We start from the raw sequence: 12589 nt of genomic DNA, 5'->3' as shown, positions 1-12589 counted from the left end.
GGGGGTGGCGGGAGGGAACATTCCATTTTGCCTCTGCCTCCTAGCACAGGGTGAAGCCTGAGCACTGAATGGGCAACACCACAGGGCTGACGGCCACAGAGGTAGCAGGCTCCATGGCCTGGGTCCTGGCGGCAGTCTTGGAGGCGGCTGCGCTGCTGGGCAACGGTGCGCTGCTAGTCGTGGTCCTGCGCACGCCAGGACTGCGCGACGCGCTCTACCTGATGCACCTGTGCATCGTGGACCTGCTAGCGGCGGCCTCCATTATGCCGCTGGGCCTGCTGGCCGCGGCGCCGCCGGGGCTGGGCCGCATGCACCTGGGCCCGGCACCCTGCCGCGCGGCGCGGTTCCTCTCCGCCGCGCTACTGCCCGCCTGCACGCTAGGCGTGGCGGCGCTCGGCCTGGCGCGCTACCACCTCATAGTGCAACCGCTGCGGCCCAGCGCTTGGCCTCCGCCTACTCTGGTGCTCACCATCCTGTGGGCGGTGGCCGGCCTGCTGGGCGCACTCTCCTTACTCGGGCCGCCCTCCGCACCCCCCGCCCCAGCTCGCTGCTCCGTGCTAGCCGGGGGCCTCGGGCCCTTCCGGCCGCTCTGGGCGCTGCTGGCCTTCGCCTTGCCCACCTTCCTGCTGCTTGGGGCCTATAGCGGTATCTTCCTCGTGGCCCGCCGCGCTGCCCTGCAGCCCCCAAGGCCGGTGCGGGAGTCCCGTCCACGCTCTGATTCTCTAGATAGCCGCCTCTCCATCTTGCCACCCCTCAGGCCTCGCCTGCCGGGCGGCAAAGCAGCCCTGGCCCCAGCGCTGGCCGTTGGCCAATTCGCAGCCTGCTGGCTTCCTTACGGCTGTGCGTGTCTGGCGCCTGCTGTGCAGGCCGCAGCAGTGGAAACCGCTGTCACCTGGGTGGCCTACTCAGCCTTCGCAGTTCACCCCTTTCTGTATGGCCTACTGCAGCGCCCTGTGCGCCGGGCACTGGGCCGCCTCGCTCGCCAAGTCCTGCCCCCGCCACCACGGGCCTGTAATCCAAGGACCTGGCATCCACGGGCACTCTTGCAGCACCTCCAGGGACCTCCAGGCGACCCTGCCCTCGGTCATTCTGAGGCACCAGAACAAGACTTGGATTTGGCAAGAAGGGAGGAGCTGCACATGCCAGAAGCCACGTGAGCCATCTCTCTCCCAAGCTGAGCCCAGGACTGGAGAGCAGGGGCGGGGGTATCAGACGGGACCACCCAGCCTCCTGCACAGGTTGTAGCAGGTGGCCTGCCTGGGCTTCTGGCTCCAACTGGGAGAACGTGTACCTGCGCCTGGTGAGGGCCAAAGACTTTGGTAGCCAGGAATGCTAGGTCCTGCAGCCCACGGGCCTCGTGGGCCTCGGTTTCCCCATCTCTAGCCTGGACCACGTCTAGGGCTGCTCTAGCTTAGCTGTTCTGGGTACATATGGACGGTCCCCAGGCCAAAGGAGTAGAGGTGCCAGGGACACAAGATAACAGGGCTCTAGAGCTCACAGCCACAGGGGTGGGCCAAGCGGGGCAGGATCTGCGTTACAGCCACAGCGGGAGGAGCCAGTGGGAGACTCCCTGGCATCTGCACCCAGAAGAAACTGGACAAAGCTACTGCAGCTCCTCCATCGGCTTCTAAAATGCCTGGAAAACAACTGGTCAGCCTGGTGCCAGAGGCAGGAGGCTGGCTAACACGACCCCCTCAGGGCTCTGGCGCCCCAATCTGGCATGGAGAAGGGACCAGGGCCCAACTGGAACTGATGGATTCACAACTGGGGGTCCTTTGGGACTTCAGCTACACCCATTTTCAGGGGGTTGCATCCCAATACCCACAGTGTTTCACAGCTTCCTGGTCTCTGAGAATATTTATTCAAAAACAGGAATTGAAAAAAACTGTACAGAGTGTCTGCTGCTGAGAACTCGGCCCCTGCCCCATGCCACTCCCCCAGCTACCTGGCAGTGCTCCCTCTATGGGTCGCCTCTGCCAAGCCCAACCAGTCCATTCCAGTTAAAAGGGTTTCAGTGGAAGCAGCAGGAATCTGCAGGGAGGTGGGGAGAAGCATGGCCCCCAGCTGGACCCCAACCCTCCTCCCTGATCCCCACAGGGGGGTAGTCGGCTGGGAAGCCCTAAGGGGTAGAGAGTACATGAATGACTCCCCAAAGTAGGGGCACTAAAGATGCTCCCTGCATTCAAGAACAGAGCTGAGGGGTAGAACCCCTTCCCTGGGGCCACAGCTCCCAGAACACTAGGCCAGAAACTCCCCCAGACTGGGTGCTCTGAGAGGAGAAACTCCCACAGACTGGGGCGGGGTGGGGAGGTGCATCCATGCGTCTGGGCATTAGCGGCATTTGGGACTCCAGGGTGGAGTTTCCTTGGGCAGGTTGAGGGTAGAGACAGCCCCCGGCCGGTGGTCCTGCCCACCCCTCAAGCCTGTGCCTCAGCTGGCCTCAGTAGGGGGAGAATTTCTGCCGCTCAGATTTCTTGCTCCCATTGGCTGCTGCCATCTTGGCAGTATAGGCAGCCAACCCCGGTGGCGGCCCTGGGGAGGCAGGTGGTAGAGCCAAGAAGGGCACAGGCTTGAGGCCGATGAAGTTGGAGAGGGAGATGGCATAGGGTGTGCCCAACAGGCCTGGAGGAGCTGTGGGCAGGGCAGTCAGGGGCGGTGAGAAGGGGGCAGGCAGGTCTGCAGGGGCTGAGCCGGGCGTCCCCCCAGAGGTAGACTTGGCCGTTTCTAGACTGGAAAGAGGGATATGGGGGGAGATGAGAGGAAAGAGGGGGGTGAGAGAGGGGGAAGTGAGGGCAAATACAGGGTGAGATTAGATGAAAAGGAGGGGTGGGGAGTTGAGACCACTGACATGGGGATGGGCGGGTTTGGGGAGAACAGGGCAAAGCAGAAGGGTGAGGATGGGAAGCTAGGACAAGCTGACACAGCATGGGGCGAGGGGGTCAAAGAGGAGGCTGAAGACCCAGGGGACACAGAAAGGGACGGGGAAGGGCGTGAGTGGCAGATACAGAGGGGAAGATGGGGCAACACGGAGCGAGTTAGGCAGGGTTGGGGAAGCAGAGGACAGACCCAGACGGAGAAAGGTCATCTCTCCCCATCCCTCCTGAGTTTCTTGGGCGTCTAAACCCCACGATCTCTGCAACACGCCTACCCCCCCCCCATACTCACCAGGCAGTGATGAGGTACTGGGCCAGGGCGATGGAGACCGGCGAACCAGTGATGGTCACGTGCCGCTCGCCAGCGCCCTCCGCTTGGTTCCCAATCTTGATGTGTGCCCCTGACATCTGCCGGATCTCACTGATCTTGCTGCCCTGGCGCCCGATCACACAGCCAATCAGCTGGGGGGAGGGCGGAATTCAATCCGAGGTGAGGCCCAGAGCCCACCCCAAGTAGCTCCTACCCACCCTCAAATGCCCATTCCCTGCTTACATCGTTGGGAACCAGGAACTCCTGTGAGCTGGTCTGTGCGCCAGGATCCAGTCCTGAGTGAGGAGAAGAAGGATCAGGCATGGTTCTGGGCCTTTCCTGCCTCCCTATCATGCTCGGGGGGTGTCTGGCCCCTTGGGATCTGTCCCTGCTCCTTCTGCAGGGACTCTCACCTGGCACCATGCTGGGTGAGGCGAAGGGAACAGCGTGGCCCGAGAGCTGCTGCAGCTTGGTGACCTGTCCGGAGAAGGAAGGTCAGAAGTCAGAGAAGGCGTGGCTCAGGAAGGGCCTTGCTGGGCTCAGGGTCACTCACCTCAGCGGGAGTCACAGCTCCATACTGACCCTGGACGGAGAAGCCCTGTGGGGACAAAAGGTGACAAGCGGATTGCTGTGACAAGTCCAGACCTCCTCCCCACTTTCATGGACCCCCTCCCCACTTTTGTGGACCCCCAATTCCTTCCTCCATCCATCCCCCATCTCAGTACCTTCTCTAGTAATACTTCCCACCCCTCCCTCTGGTCCCCCTCACCTGGTTGGTGGAGAGAAGGACAGTACCTAAGGAGAGGCTTGGATGGTATGGGATAGTAGCTCCTTTGGGTGGGGACTGGAAGGCACAAGTGGGGAGATTCTGTCAGAACCCTCTCAGGCCCTACTGACACCTCCACAGAGGGCGTATGTCCTTAAGGCCCTCCCTGTGATCCACAGGTAAATACTTCCCGACATGCTGGAGCTCCTAATCCATCCCTGCAGCCCCGCCTGCCCCCACCTGGCACACCTGGCATTGTGTGTAGGGCTTACGGTGTGTGGAGGCAGGCTCAGGGACCATCACCTGCACCCTCCCCCCTTCCCCAGAGTGGCACCTCCAGAATAACAGCACAGATCTGGCGCACACACAGGATGATGGCATCAGGCACCCCGGACACAGTGACGGCACGCTCTGTGGAGTTGGGGAGCAGATCCCCTGCCACCTGCACCTGAGCACCTGTGGTCTGCAAGCAGAGAAAAGGGTGCCCTCTGGCTACTCCCATGTCCCAGAGAAGGGCTACCGGGGCTCAGAGCTCCCGAAGGGATAAGAAGCCATAGCCCAGAACCCCATTCGGAAGTGGAGGGCTGGCTGGCCGGGACGGTATCTCCTCCTTCTCACCTCTCGGATTTCTTTGATCTTGGTGCCGGCCTTCCCAATCAGGGAGCCACACTGGCTGGCAGGGATCACCAGGCGCAGGGTCACTGGAGGCCTGGAGACATTCCCACCATTTGCAGGAGCAGCACAAAGGTCCTAGGCAAGAAAACTGTGAGTTGCCGATGCACCAGCCTGCTGCTCCCCATCCCACTGCAAGAAGAGAACCCTGCCGGGCTTGCCCTCCCACCCAGAGCGGCCACTGGAACCAGGGTCCTGTTCCTCCTTGGGACCCCCCTTGGCCTCCCACAAAGGCCAGCACAGACCTCGTCCAACTTGAAGGCGATCATGGAGACCGCGTGGAAGACGGCCGCCGTCGACCCAGTGATGGTGGTGATGCGCTCAGGGCAGGAGCCCTCAGAGATGGTGATCCGGGCACTGCTCTGTGAGCACAGGACAAGAGCCGGGCAGCAGAGCTACCACACTGTTTCCTCACCAGGAGCCTGTCTGCCCACCCACTCACCAGGCCCGAGCCAAGGCAGGAGCGTGCCACCCTCAGGGGCACTCAGACAGGGTTCCCAGAGATGGGGCAGGGATCGCCCCTCCCCTGCAAATCAGGTGTCCTGGGCTCTTCCCCCCAAACTCCATCCTCACCTGCTCCCGGATTCGCTTTACAGTCTCTCCTTTCTGCGGGAGACAAAGAGAATCACTTTTAGCCTGAGCAGCCTTTGTCTCCTGTCCTGGGTGGAGGCCTCAGGTTAAAGAGACGCACAGAACAATGCTGGGCACCTACCTTCCCGATTATGCTGCCCACCTCCTGCAAGCAAGATAAGAGTGAAGTCAGAGGCACCAATAGTCCATGGGCAGGGGTCCCCTCAGCCAAGCTGGAGGCATCCGGTGAGCCAGGCCTTATCTCACCGCGCCCTCTGCCCCTCCCAAGCAGTAGGGGAGCCCCACCACGCACCTTCCCATGCATCAGCATCCGCAGCGTGAGGGTGATGCTCAGCTCTGGCTCCTCCTCCAGCCCCGCATCAGATCCACTCATCCTGTCAGGCGGGGCTGGGGCCACAGCGGCCTGGGAGTGTGTCCACACCGCAGCCTGGCCGGTTCTGAGGTGGGGGTGGGGGTAGCGGGAAAGGGGTTAGGAAGGAGCCCAGCCCTCTTTTGTGGCCCCTGCCCTGACACAGGGGCCCCAGAACTGGGCTGGTCAAACCCTCAGAAAAGGCAGAGTGGAGCCCAAGCTTCAGACGCCCTCCAAGCCAGTGTGCCTGTGTGTAGCTCTCAGCCGTGGGACCTCGTGGGACCCAGCGGGACCTCAGCTTCCCCAGCTGTGAGAAGGGGATGCCAGTTCCAAATCCTAAAGAGTTATGAGTTAAAGTGAGAGAAACACACGCAAGGGTGGGCACCCATGTCCACAAGTATTCTTCCCTTCCCCCCCCCCCCATATCAGAAGAATTAACTAGGAGGCCTAAGGAGAGCCAAAGAGGAGGAGACCCTCTCTCACCTCTTAAAAAAAGGAGATGCCTGTGGGATGAGCCTTGAAGGTTTAGTTAAGGTTGAAAGGTTACTTCAAACAAGAGTCACTTGTGTCCGGGGCCAGAGCCCCACTGGCTAGAGCAGGGAGGAGCAGCTAGAGAGAAAAATACAGCAGCTGTGGGGGTTGGGGTGTGGTAAAAGCTGGATAAGTGAAGATGGTGAGGCAAAGGCTTGTAGGGGTGGTCTGGGCGCCCCACCTCCAGAGGCCAGAGGAACTAGAGGTCACTGGAGCCAAAGCTCCCTGCAGACAGCTCCAAGCAGTCCCAGGCAGGGAACGGGTGTCGGGATCACAGGCTGCATAATGGTGCTCCCAGCCGGCTCCTAAGTGCTGAGGACGTAAGAAGTGTCCACACTGGCCAAATTCCCAGCCTGGGGCACTTTCTACTGTACCAGAAACAAGTCATTTGGGCTCTGAGTCTCAATTTTCTTACCCATAAAATAGAGAAAATACTTCCCTATGGGACTGGGTGATGGGTAAAAAAGGAATTTGGGGGGCTGGGGAATGTCAAGGCCTTTAACTGATGAAGGAAGGAGGAGCCAGAGATTAGCCCCTAGGATTAGCCCAGCCGCCAGCCTGCCCTACCCGCCAGCCCTCCCCACCCGACCCTATTCCGTGCCCCTACTTAATCCTGAACCTTAATCCTGCTTGGAAATCCCTCTCCTCCAACTGCTGTCTGCCACCAAGGCTCAGCCTTGATGAGGAGCTCACTGGGGGACCAGAAAGCTGGTGCCAAGCCTGAGCCAAGATTGAGTCCTAACCCTGCAAATTCCTCCTGCCCGCAGGGTGTGGGAGTGAAGGAGGGTGTTCTGGGTCTGGAGCACTCCAGAAACCTCTGGGTGCCGTCCTCTCAGCCCCCTGCTATATCCTCACATAAGGACAGGGCATGGAGCCCTGCCCAGTGCCCTCTCCTGAAGCCCCTGGCTAGTCAGGGCTTGGGCATGGAGTGGGAGGGGGTGTGTCTCAGTCTTCTTTCTCAGGAAACCTGAGCAAGCCAGTGTGGCACGAGGTTCTGTTTCTTCACCTTATATAAAGGGGGTGACAACGCTGTCCTCCTCCCAAGCACCCGAAAAGTGCTGCCTCCCCAGGCACCTGCTCCTCTATTCAAGTTCTGTCCATAGAACCTCCAGAGGTCAGAGGTTGATGGTGGATGCACTGTGCTCTCAACATCCTGGCCAGTCTCACGCTGGCTGCCCTTGCTAATAACATTCCCCCAGCTGCCTGCACTTCCCCCATCAAAGCGCTTGTGATGACGTGCTTGGTTTCTGTCTCCCTGGACAGCCAAGCCCGGGAGCCCCTTAGAGCAGGAGCCAAGGCGCCTCCTTCTCCTTGTGTCCCTGGCGCGCCACCCGGAGCCAAGCCAGAGAAGGTGCCCGGAACACACTGGTTAGCGGAACCGTTCAATTTACCAAAGGGGAACCCGATGCCTGAGAGGGTCTGTACCCTGCCCAAGGTCACAGAGAAGTGGGCATGAGTGTGTCCAGCCGGCTAGTCTGGGGCTGTCAGAGCCCCAATCTGCCTCCCCTTTCCTGCTGCTCCTGGGTCTGTCAATCTTCTTCAGAGAGGGGGGACCTTCCAAGGTTTTAGGACCAGGCTTTAGTAATTTCTGAGACCTTGGCCTGGCTAGCTTGTCCAGAGCCATGGTCTTAAGCTCCAGAACGCTGTCCCCATACCATTTCCACATCACTTCCGGAGCATGAGGTTCCAGGAATAATAGGACAGAAGGCTGTGCCGGAACTGGGACTCCCACCTGACAAAGATACTTAGCTCTGCAGCAAAGCCCCACTGCCCCAAATTCAGTGGGTCACCTTGGTCAGGCACTCACATGACTTGGATCTCAGTTTACCCACCTGTTCTATGTCTGTGTGCAGGGGAAAGGGGAGAGGTGTTCTCTGTGTCCTTGCTGTTCTGAGGGATCCTCAAGGTCTCTGCTGCCTTTAGGTAGAAATAAGGGGTGCTGACACATATCCCAAATTATTCTTGTAAGGTGCCCTGAGAATAAGCAGCCTTATTAGCCCTCACCCCGGGCTCTGGGGAGTCATTTGCTGCCCCAGCCTGGTGGGTTCTGGGTCCCTGCAAGCTGCTCACATGGTAGCAATGAGACATGCTACACTGACCTCCAGCTCACCTCTGGGGGTGTCCAGCCCCGTCTGGTCAGCAGGGCTCCCTGGCAGAACATACCAAGCTCAGACCAGGCCTCTGACCTCGAACGTTCCCTCCTGCTCCCAGGTCCCCTCCCCAGATGCTGTGCCCACTCCTTCTGTCCCTGGCTTCTTGCCACTCAGGCTGAAGGGGGCGGAGGGGGGGTGACAGCTGTGTAAGCGATGGTAGCTGCCCCTTCCTGCCCCTCCCCCCCAGCTGTCTCTCTCTCATGACAGCTGCCCAATCAAAGGGCCAGGGGCTTAGCCAGCTCCCCCCGCCCCACACATGCAGGGATCAAGTGTCCACCCTGGCTTTGTTCTGGAGCAAGAACAATCCAGAGAGGGGAGGGCTCCCGGGCCAGGCAATTCAAGTGAACTAGTCTGCCCCTTGGGGGATTCCCTAGGCCCTGCAGGCCAGAGCGGCTGGACCAACTAAGGCTTAGGACCTGCCTGGATAAGGAAGTGGGGTAGCTTCAAGCCCCACAGTTTACCCCCCACCTCACATCCCTCAACATCCCCCTCAGCTCCTCCAACCTCCTATGGAGCAGCCTCCTCCTACTCCTACTCCACAGCAGCCATGCTGGCCACACCCAGTGATGCTGGGGAATGGCTCAGGGCATCAGGAAAGGCAGGGCGTGGCAGGGAGGTAGACAGTGGGCCTGGGGGGGCCAGCACTGAGGGATCCTGACTCCCTGACCCCTTCTCTGGCATATTCACCCTCCCTGATTAGCTCTGCCACTACGTTTTCAGACCCACACACTCACACCCCAGCCTCTCAGCCTTGCAGTCTCCTAGAACGGCCATTCATGCCCAGTTCTTGGGAGAACCGGCTGAAGGGGGAAGGGGTGCAGAAGGAGGCATAGCCTGGGGTCCTCAAGTTCCAGGCTTTGACCAGTACTATCTGTGGACTCAGTGCCTGGTGGGGAAGGAAGCTCTGGGTGCCAGAAGTGCTACAGCCTCCCCAAGGAGGCTTCAGACCAAGGGAAACTAAAGCAGGCCCAGGCCCAAGAGCTTCTGGGGAGTCAGAGTGGAGTCAGCCCCACCCACTGGTACCCATCGTCTCACGTCTCACCCAGCTGAGAAAGACCTGTTTAGTTTCCGTTCTTCATGCTGGAGACTCTGTCACTCTGCGGCTCAACAGTTATCCTTGGCTCCCCAGTGCCCAAAAAATAAAGGCTGATCCCCATAGACAGGTAGTCAGGGTCCTTCATGATGTGGCTCTTGCCAACTTCTCTTGTCTCACCTCCACCCCAACCCCCACACACACCAAGCTGCAAAACACGCCCAGCGCCTCCAGGCCTCTGGTCCTTTGCCCAGCTGATCCCAGCTTGAATGCCCATCCTCCCCACTCTGTCAAAATCCTTCTCAAATGCCACCTCCTAGTGAAAGCATCTCCAACCTTTCAATTCAGATGTGGTCACTCGGGCCTATGAGCCCCTCAAAGATGCGCCTACAACTCAAAGAATCCCCCATGGGGATTTCTGAACCTATCTTTTTTTTTTTTTTTTAAATTTTTACATTGAAGAACTGGGGTGTAGGCCAGAGGTGCAGGGAGTGAGAGGATTCACCAGAGACAGAGTGGGGAGCAGAATAGGCAGATGGACTGAAATACACTACTGAGGGGAGCAGTAGGTGAGACAGGCAAGGTCTGCTGCGCCATTTGTAGGTCAGCTCTCTGGCCGGGGATTGAACTCTGGTTGACAGGGCCACCAGAGAGGCCCTGAGCCTGTCTTTCTACTACACAGAGAGCTTCAGGTAAGCAGGAGACAAGATCAGAATCAGTGTGCAGAAAGAAGACAGGACTCACTTAGCCTGGAGGTGTTAGAGGCCAGAGCTGAGGCTAAGGGTCCCTGAGGTGCAGTGAGGGAGGGCTGAGAGAACCCAGAGCATGGGGGACAAGCCACCTGGGAAAGGCAGGATCTACCTAGATGGGATGCCCAGTTTCTTCCTTAGCACCCCCATCCCCTGCTCCTGTTGTTTCTCTGGGACTAGGGGCTCTCTGAGCTCATCACTAGGATGGGGGATCTGTGCTATAGTTTGAAGCTTCTGGGGAGTCAGAGCGGATTTCTTCCTGGGGTTTTAGAAGAGCTGGGTTGTGGCACAGGTTTTGCAAAGTTGGGCTCAACCTGTCACATCTGGAAGTGTCTCACCAATCAAGAGAGGAATCGAAGACACAAGGAAGGGAATTGTGTGTAAGTTTACATGAGAGGCCTCTGGCAGAGCTAGGAGGACCCAGGAGTCCACCTATATGACTCAGAACTCTTTTCTCATGAGGTCTGTACCACTGGGCAAATGTGATGGAGGCTAAAACGGAGGCAGTGATGGGAGCAGGGAGGGTGGACAGAGCCTGTCTGGGGACATAGGGCGGGGCAACCAGCCTCCCTCTGGCCTGGGCCTGCCAGGGTGTGTGGGCCGCCTGCTCCCAGCCCCCCACCCTGAGCATGCAAGAAGAACAATCCCCTTGTGTTTGGGCAGCCTGAGCCTGCATGCTGATGAAGTCTGGGGGTTGGGGGCAGGGATGGGGGTGCCTTGGAGGTTGAGGGGGTTCCAGGACTAGAAGGGAAGAGGATAGGATCCCAGGTATTGGCTCTGAGGCAATGAGGGCAACCCCAGGAAACAGTGAGGGCTAGAGCTAAGGTTTAAGCTCCTAAGGAGTTCCTGTGGTCTAAGATCTCTGTAGAGGAAAGAAACCCATGGGGACACATGCCCTGTTCATCCAACAAGATGATCATCCTGGGCTGGGTGGGAACAAGAGTCCACATTCTGGGAAGAGACTATGCAACTGACCCTGGGTGCATCCCCTTGCAGACCACTCCCAGGATGCTGGGGCCGGGTGGGGCACTGGGTGCCACAGGTCTCAAGATGGCGGGCCTGGAATAGGGGAGTGAGGAGGCGGGCACCTCCCTCTCATGGCCAAGCAGGGCCAGGCTAAAGTGAGTAGCCTGAACCCCACCCCACCCACCTAAAGACCCCAGGACCAGCAGAAGCTAAGTCAGTGCTGAGGGGCTGAAGAGTCACAGGGCAGGAAGGGTCACTTTTGAACCCCCAAATAGCATCTCTACATACTCCTCCCTGGAGGAGGAGTATGGTCTGACCACCCCTCCCACCACCCCCCCTTCACAAAGGCTGCAGAGAATGGGAAGGGGTGTGTGCTGGGCCAGGATCTGCAGGGGAATGTCAGATGGGGCACTCAGAACCCAGGGCAGAAGATGGAGAGAGGAGCAGATCCGGTGGACAGAAACAGCAGATGCGATGAGAGCCTCAAATCTGGGGTCTCAGATGTCCTGGAAGTCGCCCCCCAGTGCTGGGGCTCCTCTGACCAACCAGCGCCCCCAACCTGTGCAGGCCTAGGCCCATGTGGAACACTGAACGTGTTCCTCGCAGTCTCCCAGTTCCGAAAACCTGGGATCCTGGCCTGTGGATTCAGGCGCGGGCTCCCCGCCCCCGGCCGAACCCCCAAACTTCGCGGCTCGAGGTGCCCCGCCCGGCCCGCGCCCTACCTCTCTGGAGCTGTCCTGCGGCGGCGGCGGCGGCGGCGCGGCGGCTGGGCCGCTCAGTCCCACATTGTCCCTGGGAGAGGCGGCCGCTCACAACTGCGAGTGACATCAGCTGCGAACAATGAGGGGTTTGACAGGCGCGGAGCCCGGCCGGCCCGGAGCCCGGCTCCGCACCCCCCACCCCCCGGCCAGCCCGGCGGCGGCGGCGGCGGCGGCGGCGGCGGCCGTTCTCATCCCGGCGGCCCAGCGCTCGAGTGGACGCGGGGCTTCGCAAATGGCTTGTCCCGTTCGCGGTCTGGAAGCTCTTCAGCCCCTGCAGCCGGAGCCGCCCCCCGAGCCCGCCTTCTCGGAGGCGCAGAAGTGGATCGAGGTAAGTGTTGCGGCTGGCGGGCGGCCTTGCAGGGACGCCCTGGGCCACCGACCCGCGCACGTACGGACGACAGGTCCAGCCTCGCCGGTTCCCCGCAACCCCCTTTCCTCCGCCCCTTCTTTTGCCAGCTGCTCCGGGTCACCCGCCAGGGCCCCGGGCGAGCCGCGATCCCCTGGCGTTTTGGCTTTGGCGTCTCGGGCGGGGGTCGGCGCGAAGGGGGCACTGCGGTGTAGCTGCGTGCGGGGGCAGGAAGCGGTCCTCTGCGCCTCCATCCCTTCTGTCGGCGAGTAGAGCAAATCTCGGCTCCCGCGGCTTCCAGGCGCTGGCAAGCGAAGCGCAGTGCGATCAGCTGCGCTGCAAAGGCGCAGGGAGCGCGAGCCCCGGGTGCTTGCGGGCGCCGCCTTTCAGGGGTTCCGCTCCCGGTCCCACCTCGCGCATCTTGGGCCTCCTCCCCGTCTTTCGGGGCCAGAGTTGGCGGTGTCACCACGGTGTACCCCCGGGAGCTTC

General features: G+C 60.3%; 2 protein-coding genes across 9 annotated transcripts in view; one reads left to right on the top strand and one right to left on the bottom strand.

Annotated features, from left to right (window-relative positions):
- The window catches only part of GPR62 (G protein-coupled receptor 62), a 2881-nt gene extending 1132 nt beyond the window's left edge, over positions 1 to 1749 (top strand). Inside the window, exon 2 of the mRNA XM_004676574.2 lies at positions 45 to 1749. Coding sequence (XP_004676631.1) covers positions 69 to 1157 — 1089 coding nt within the window. The 5' untranslated portion in view covers positions 45 to 68 and the 3' untranslated portion in view covers positions 1158 to 1749. The remainder of the gene's footprint in view (positions 1 to 44) is intronic.
- Positions 1 to 11892, bottom strand: part of PCBP4 (poly(rC) binding protein 4) — a 17241-nt gene extending 5349 nt beyond the window's left edge. The window contains exons 1-13 of one of the 8 annotated variants that reach the window (XM_004676105.2): positions 11716 to 11884; positions 5505 to 5649; positions 5334 to 5357; positions 5195 to 5227; positions 4867 to 4983; positions 4568 to 4699; positions 4284 to 4412; positions 3953 to 4027; positions 3737 to 3781; positions 3597 to 3660; positions 3427 to 3479; positions 3166 to 3335; positions 1839 to 2729 (exon numbers count right to left, since the gene is read on the bottom strand). In XM_004676105.2, coding sequence (XP_004676162.1) covers positions 2441 to 2729; positions 3166 to 3335; positions 3427 to 3479; positions 3597 to 3660; positions 3737 to 3781; positions 3953 to 4027; positions 4284 to 4412; positions 4568 to 4699; positions 4867 to 4983; positions 5195 to 5227; positions 5334 to 5357; positions 5505 to 5585 — 1212 coding nt within the window. In that variant the 5' untranslated portion in view covers positions 5586 to 5649; positions 11716 to 11884 and the 3' untranslated portion in view covers positions 1839 to 2440. Of the gene's footprint in view, positions 1 to 1838; positions 2730 to 2753; positions 2952 to 3165; positions 3336 to 3426; positions 3480 to 3596; positions 3661 to 3736; positions 3782 to 3952; positions 4028 to 4283; positions 4413 to 4567; positions 4700 to 4866; positions 4984 to 5194; positions 5228 to 5333; positions 5358 to 5504; positions 5650 to 6044; positions 6574 to 7924; positions 8010 to 11715 lie in introns of those variants that run through there. The other 7 variants (XM_012735265.1, XM_012735261.1, XM_012735264.1 and 4 more) reach the window with 7 other exon arrangements.
- Between the last annotated feature and the right edge of the window lie 697 nt (positions 11893 to 12589).

Source organism: Condylura cristata, unplaced genomic scaffold, assembly GCF_000260355.1.
Source record: "Condylura cristata isolate star-nosed mole 26May11 unplaced genomic scaffold, ConCri1.0 scaffold00004, whole genome shotgun sequence".
In the NCBI taxonomy this organism is placed as follows: Eukaryota; Metazoa; Chordata; class Mammalia; order Eulipotyphla; family Talpidae; genus Condylura; species Condylura cristata.
The sequence above is the reverse complement of the archived record's forward strand: the minus strand, read 5'-3'. Positions and strand labels throughout refer to the sequence as shown.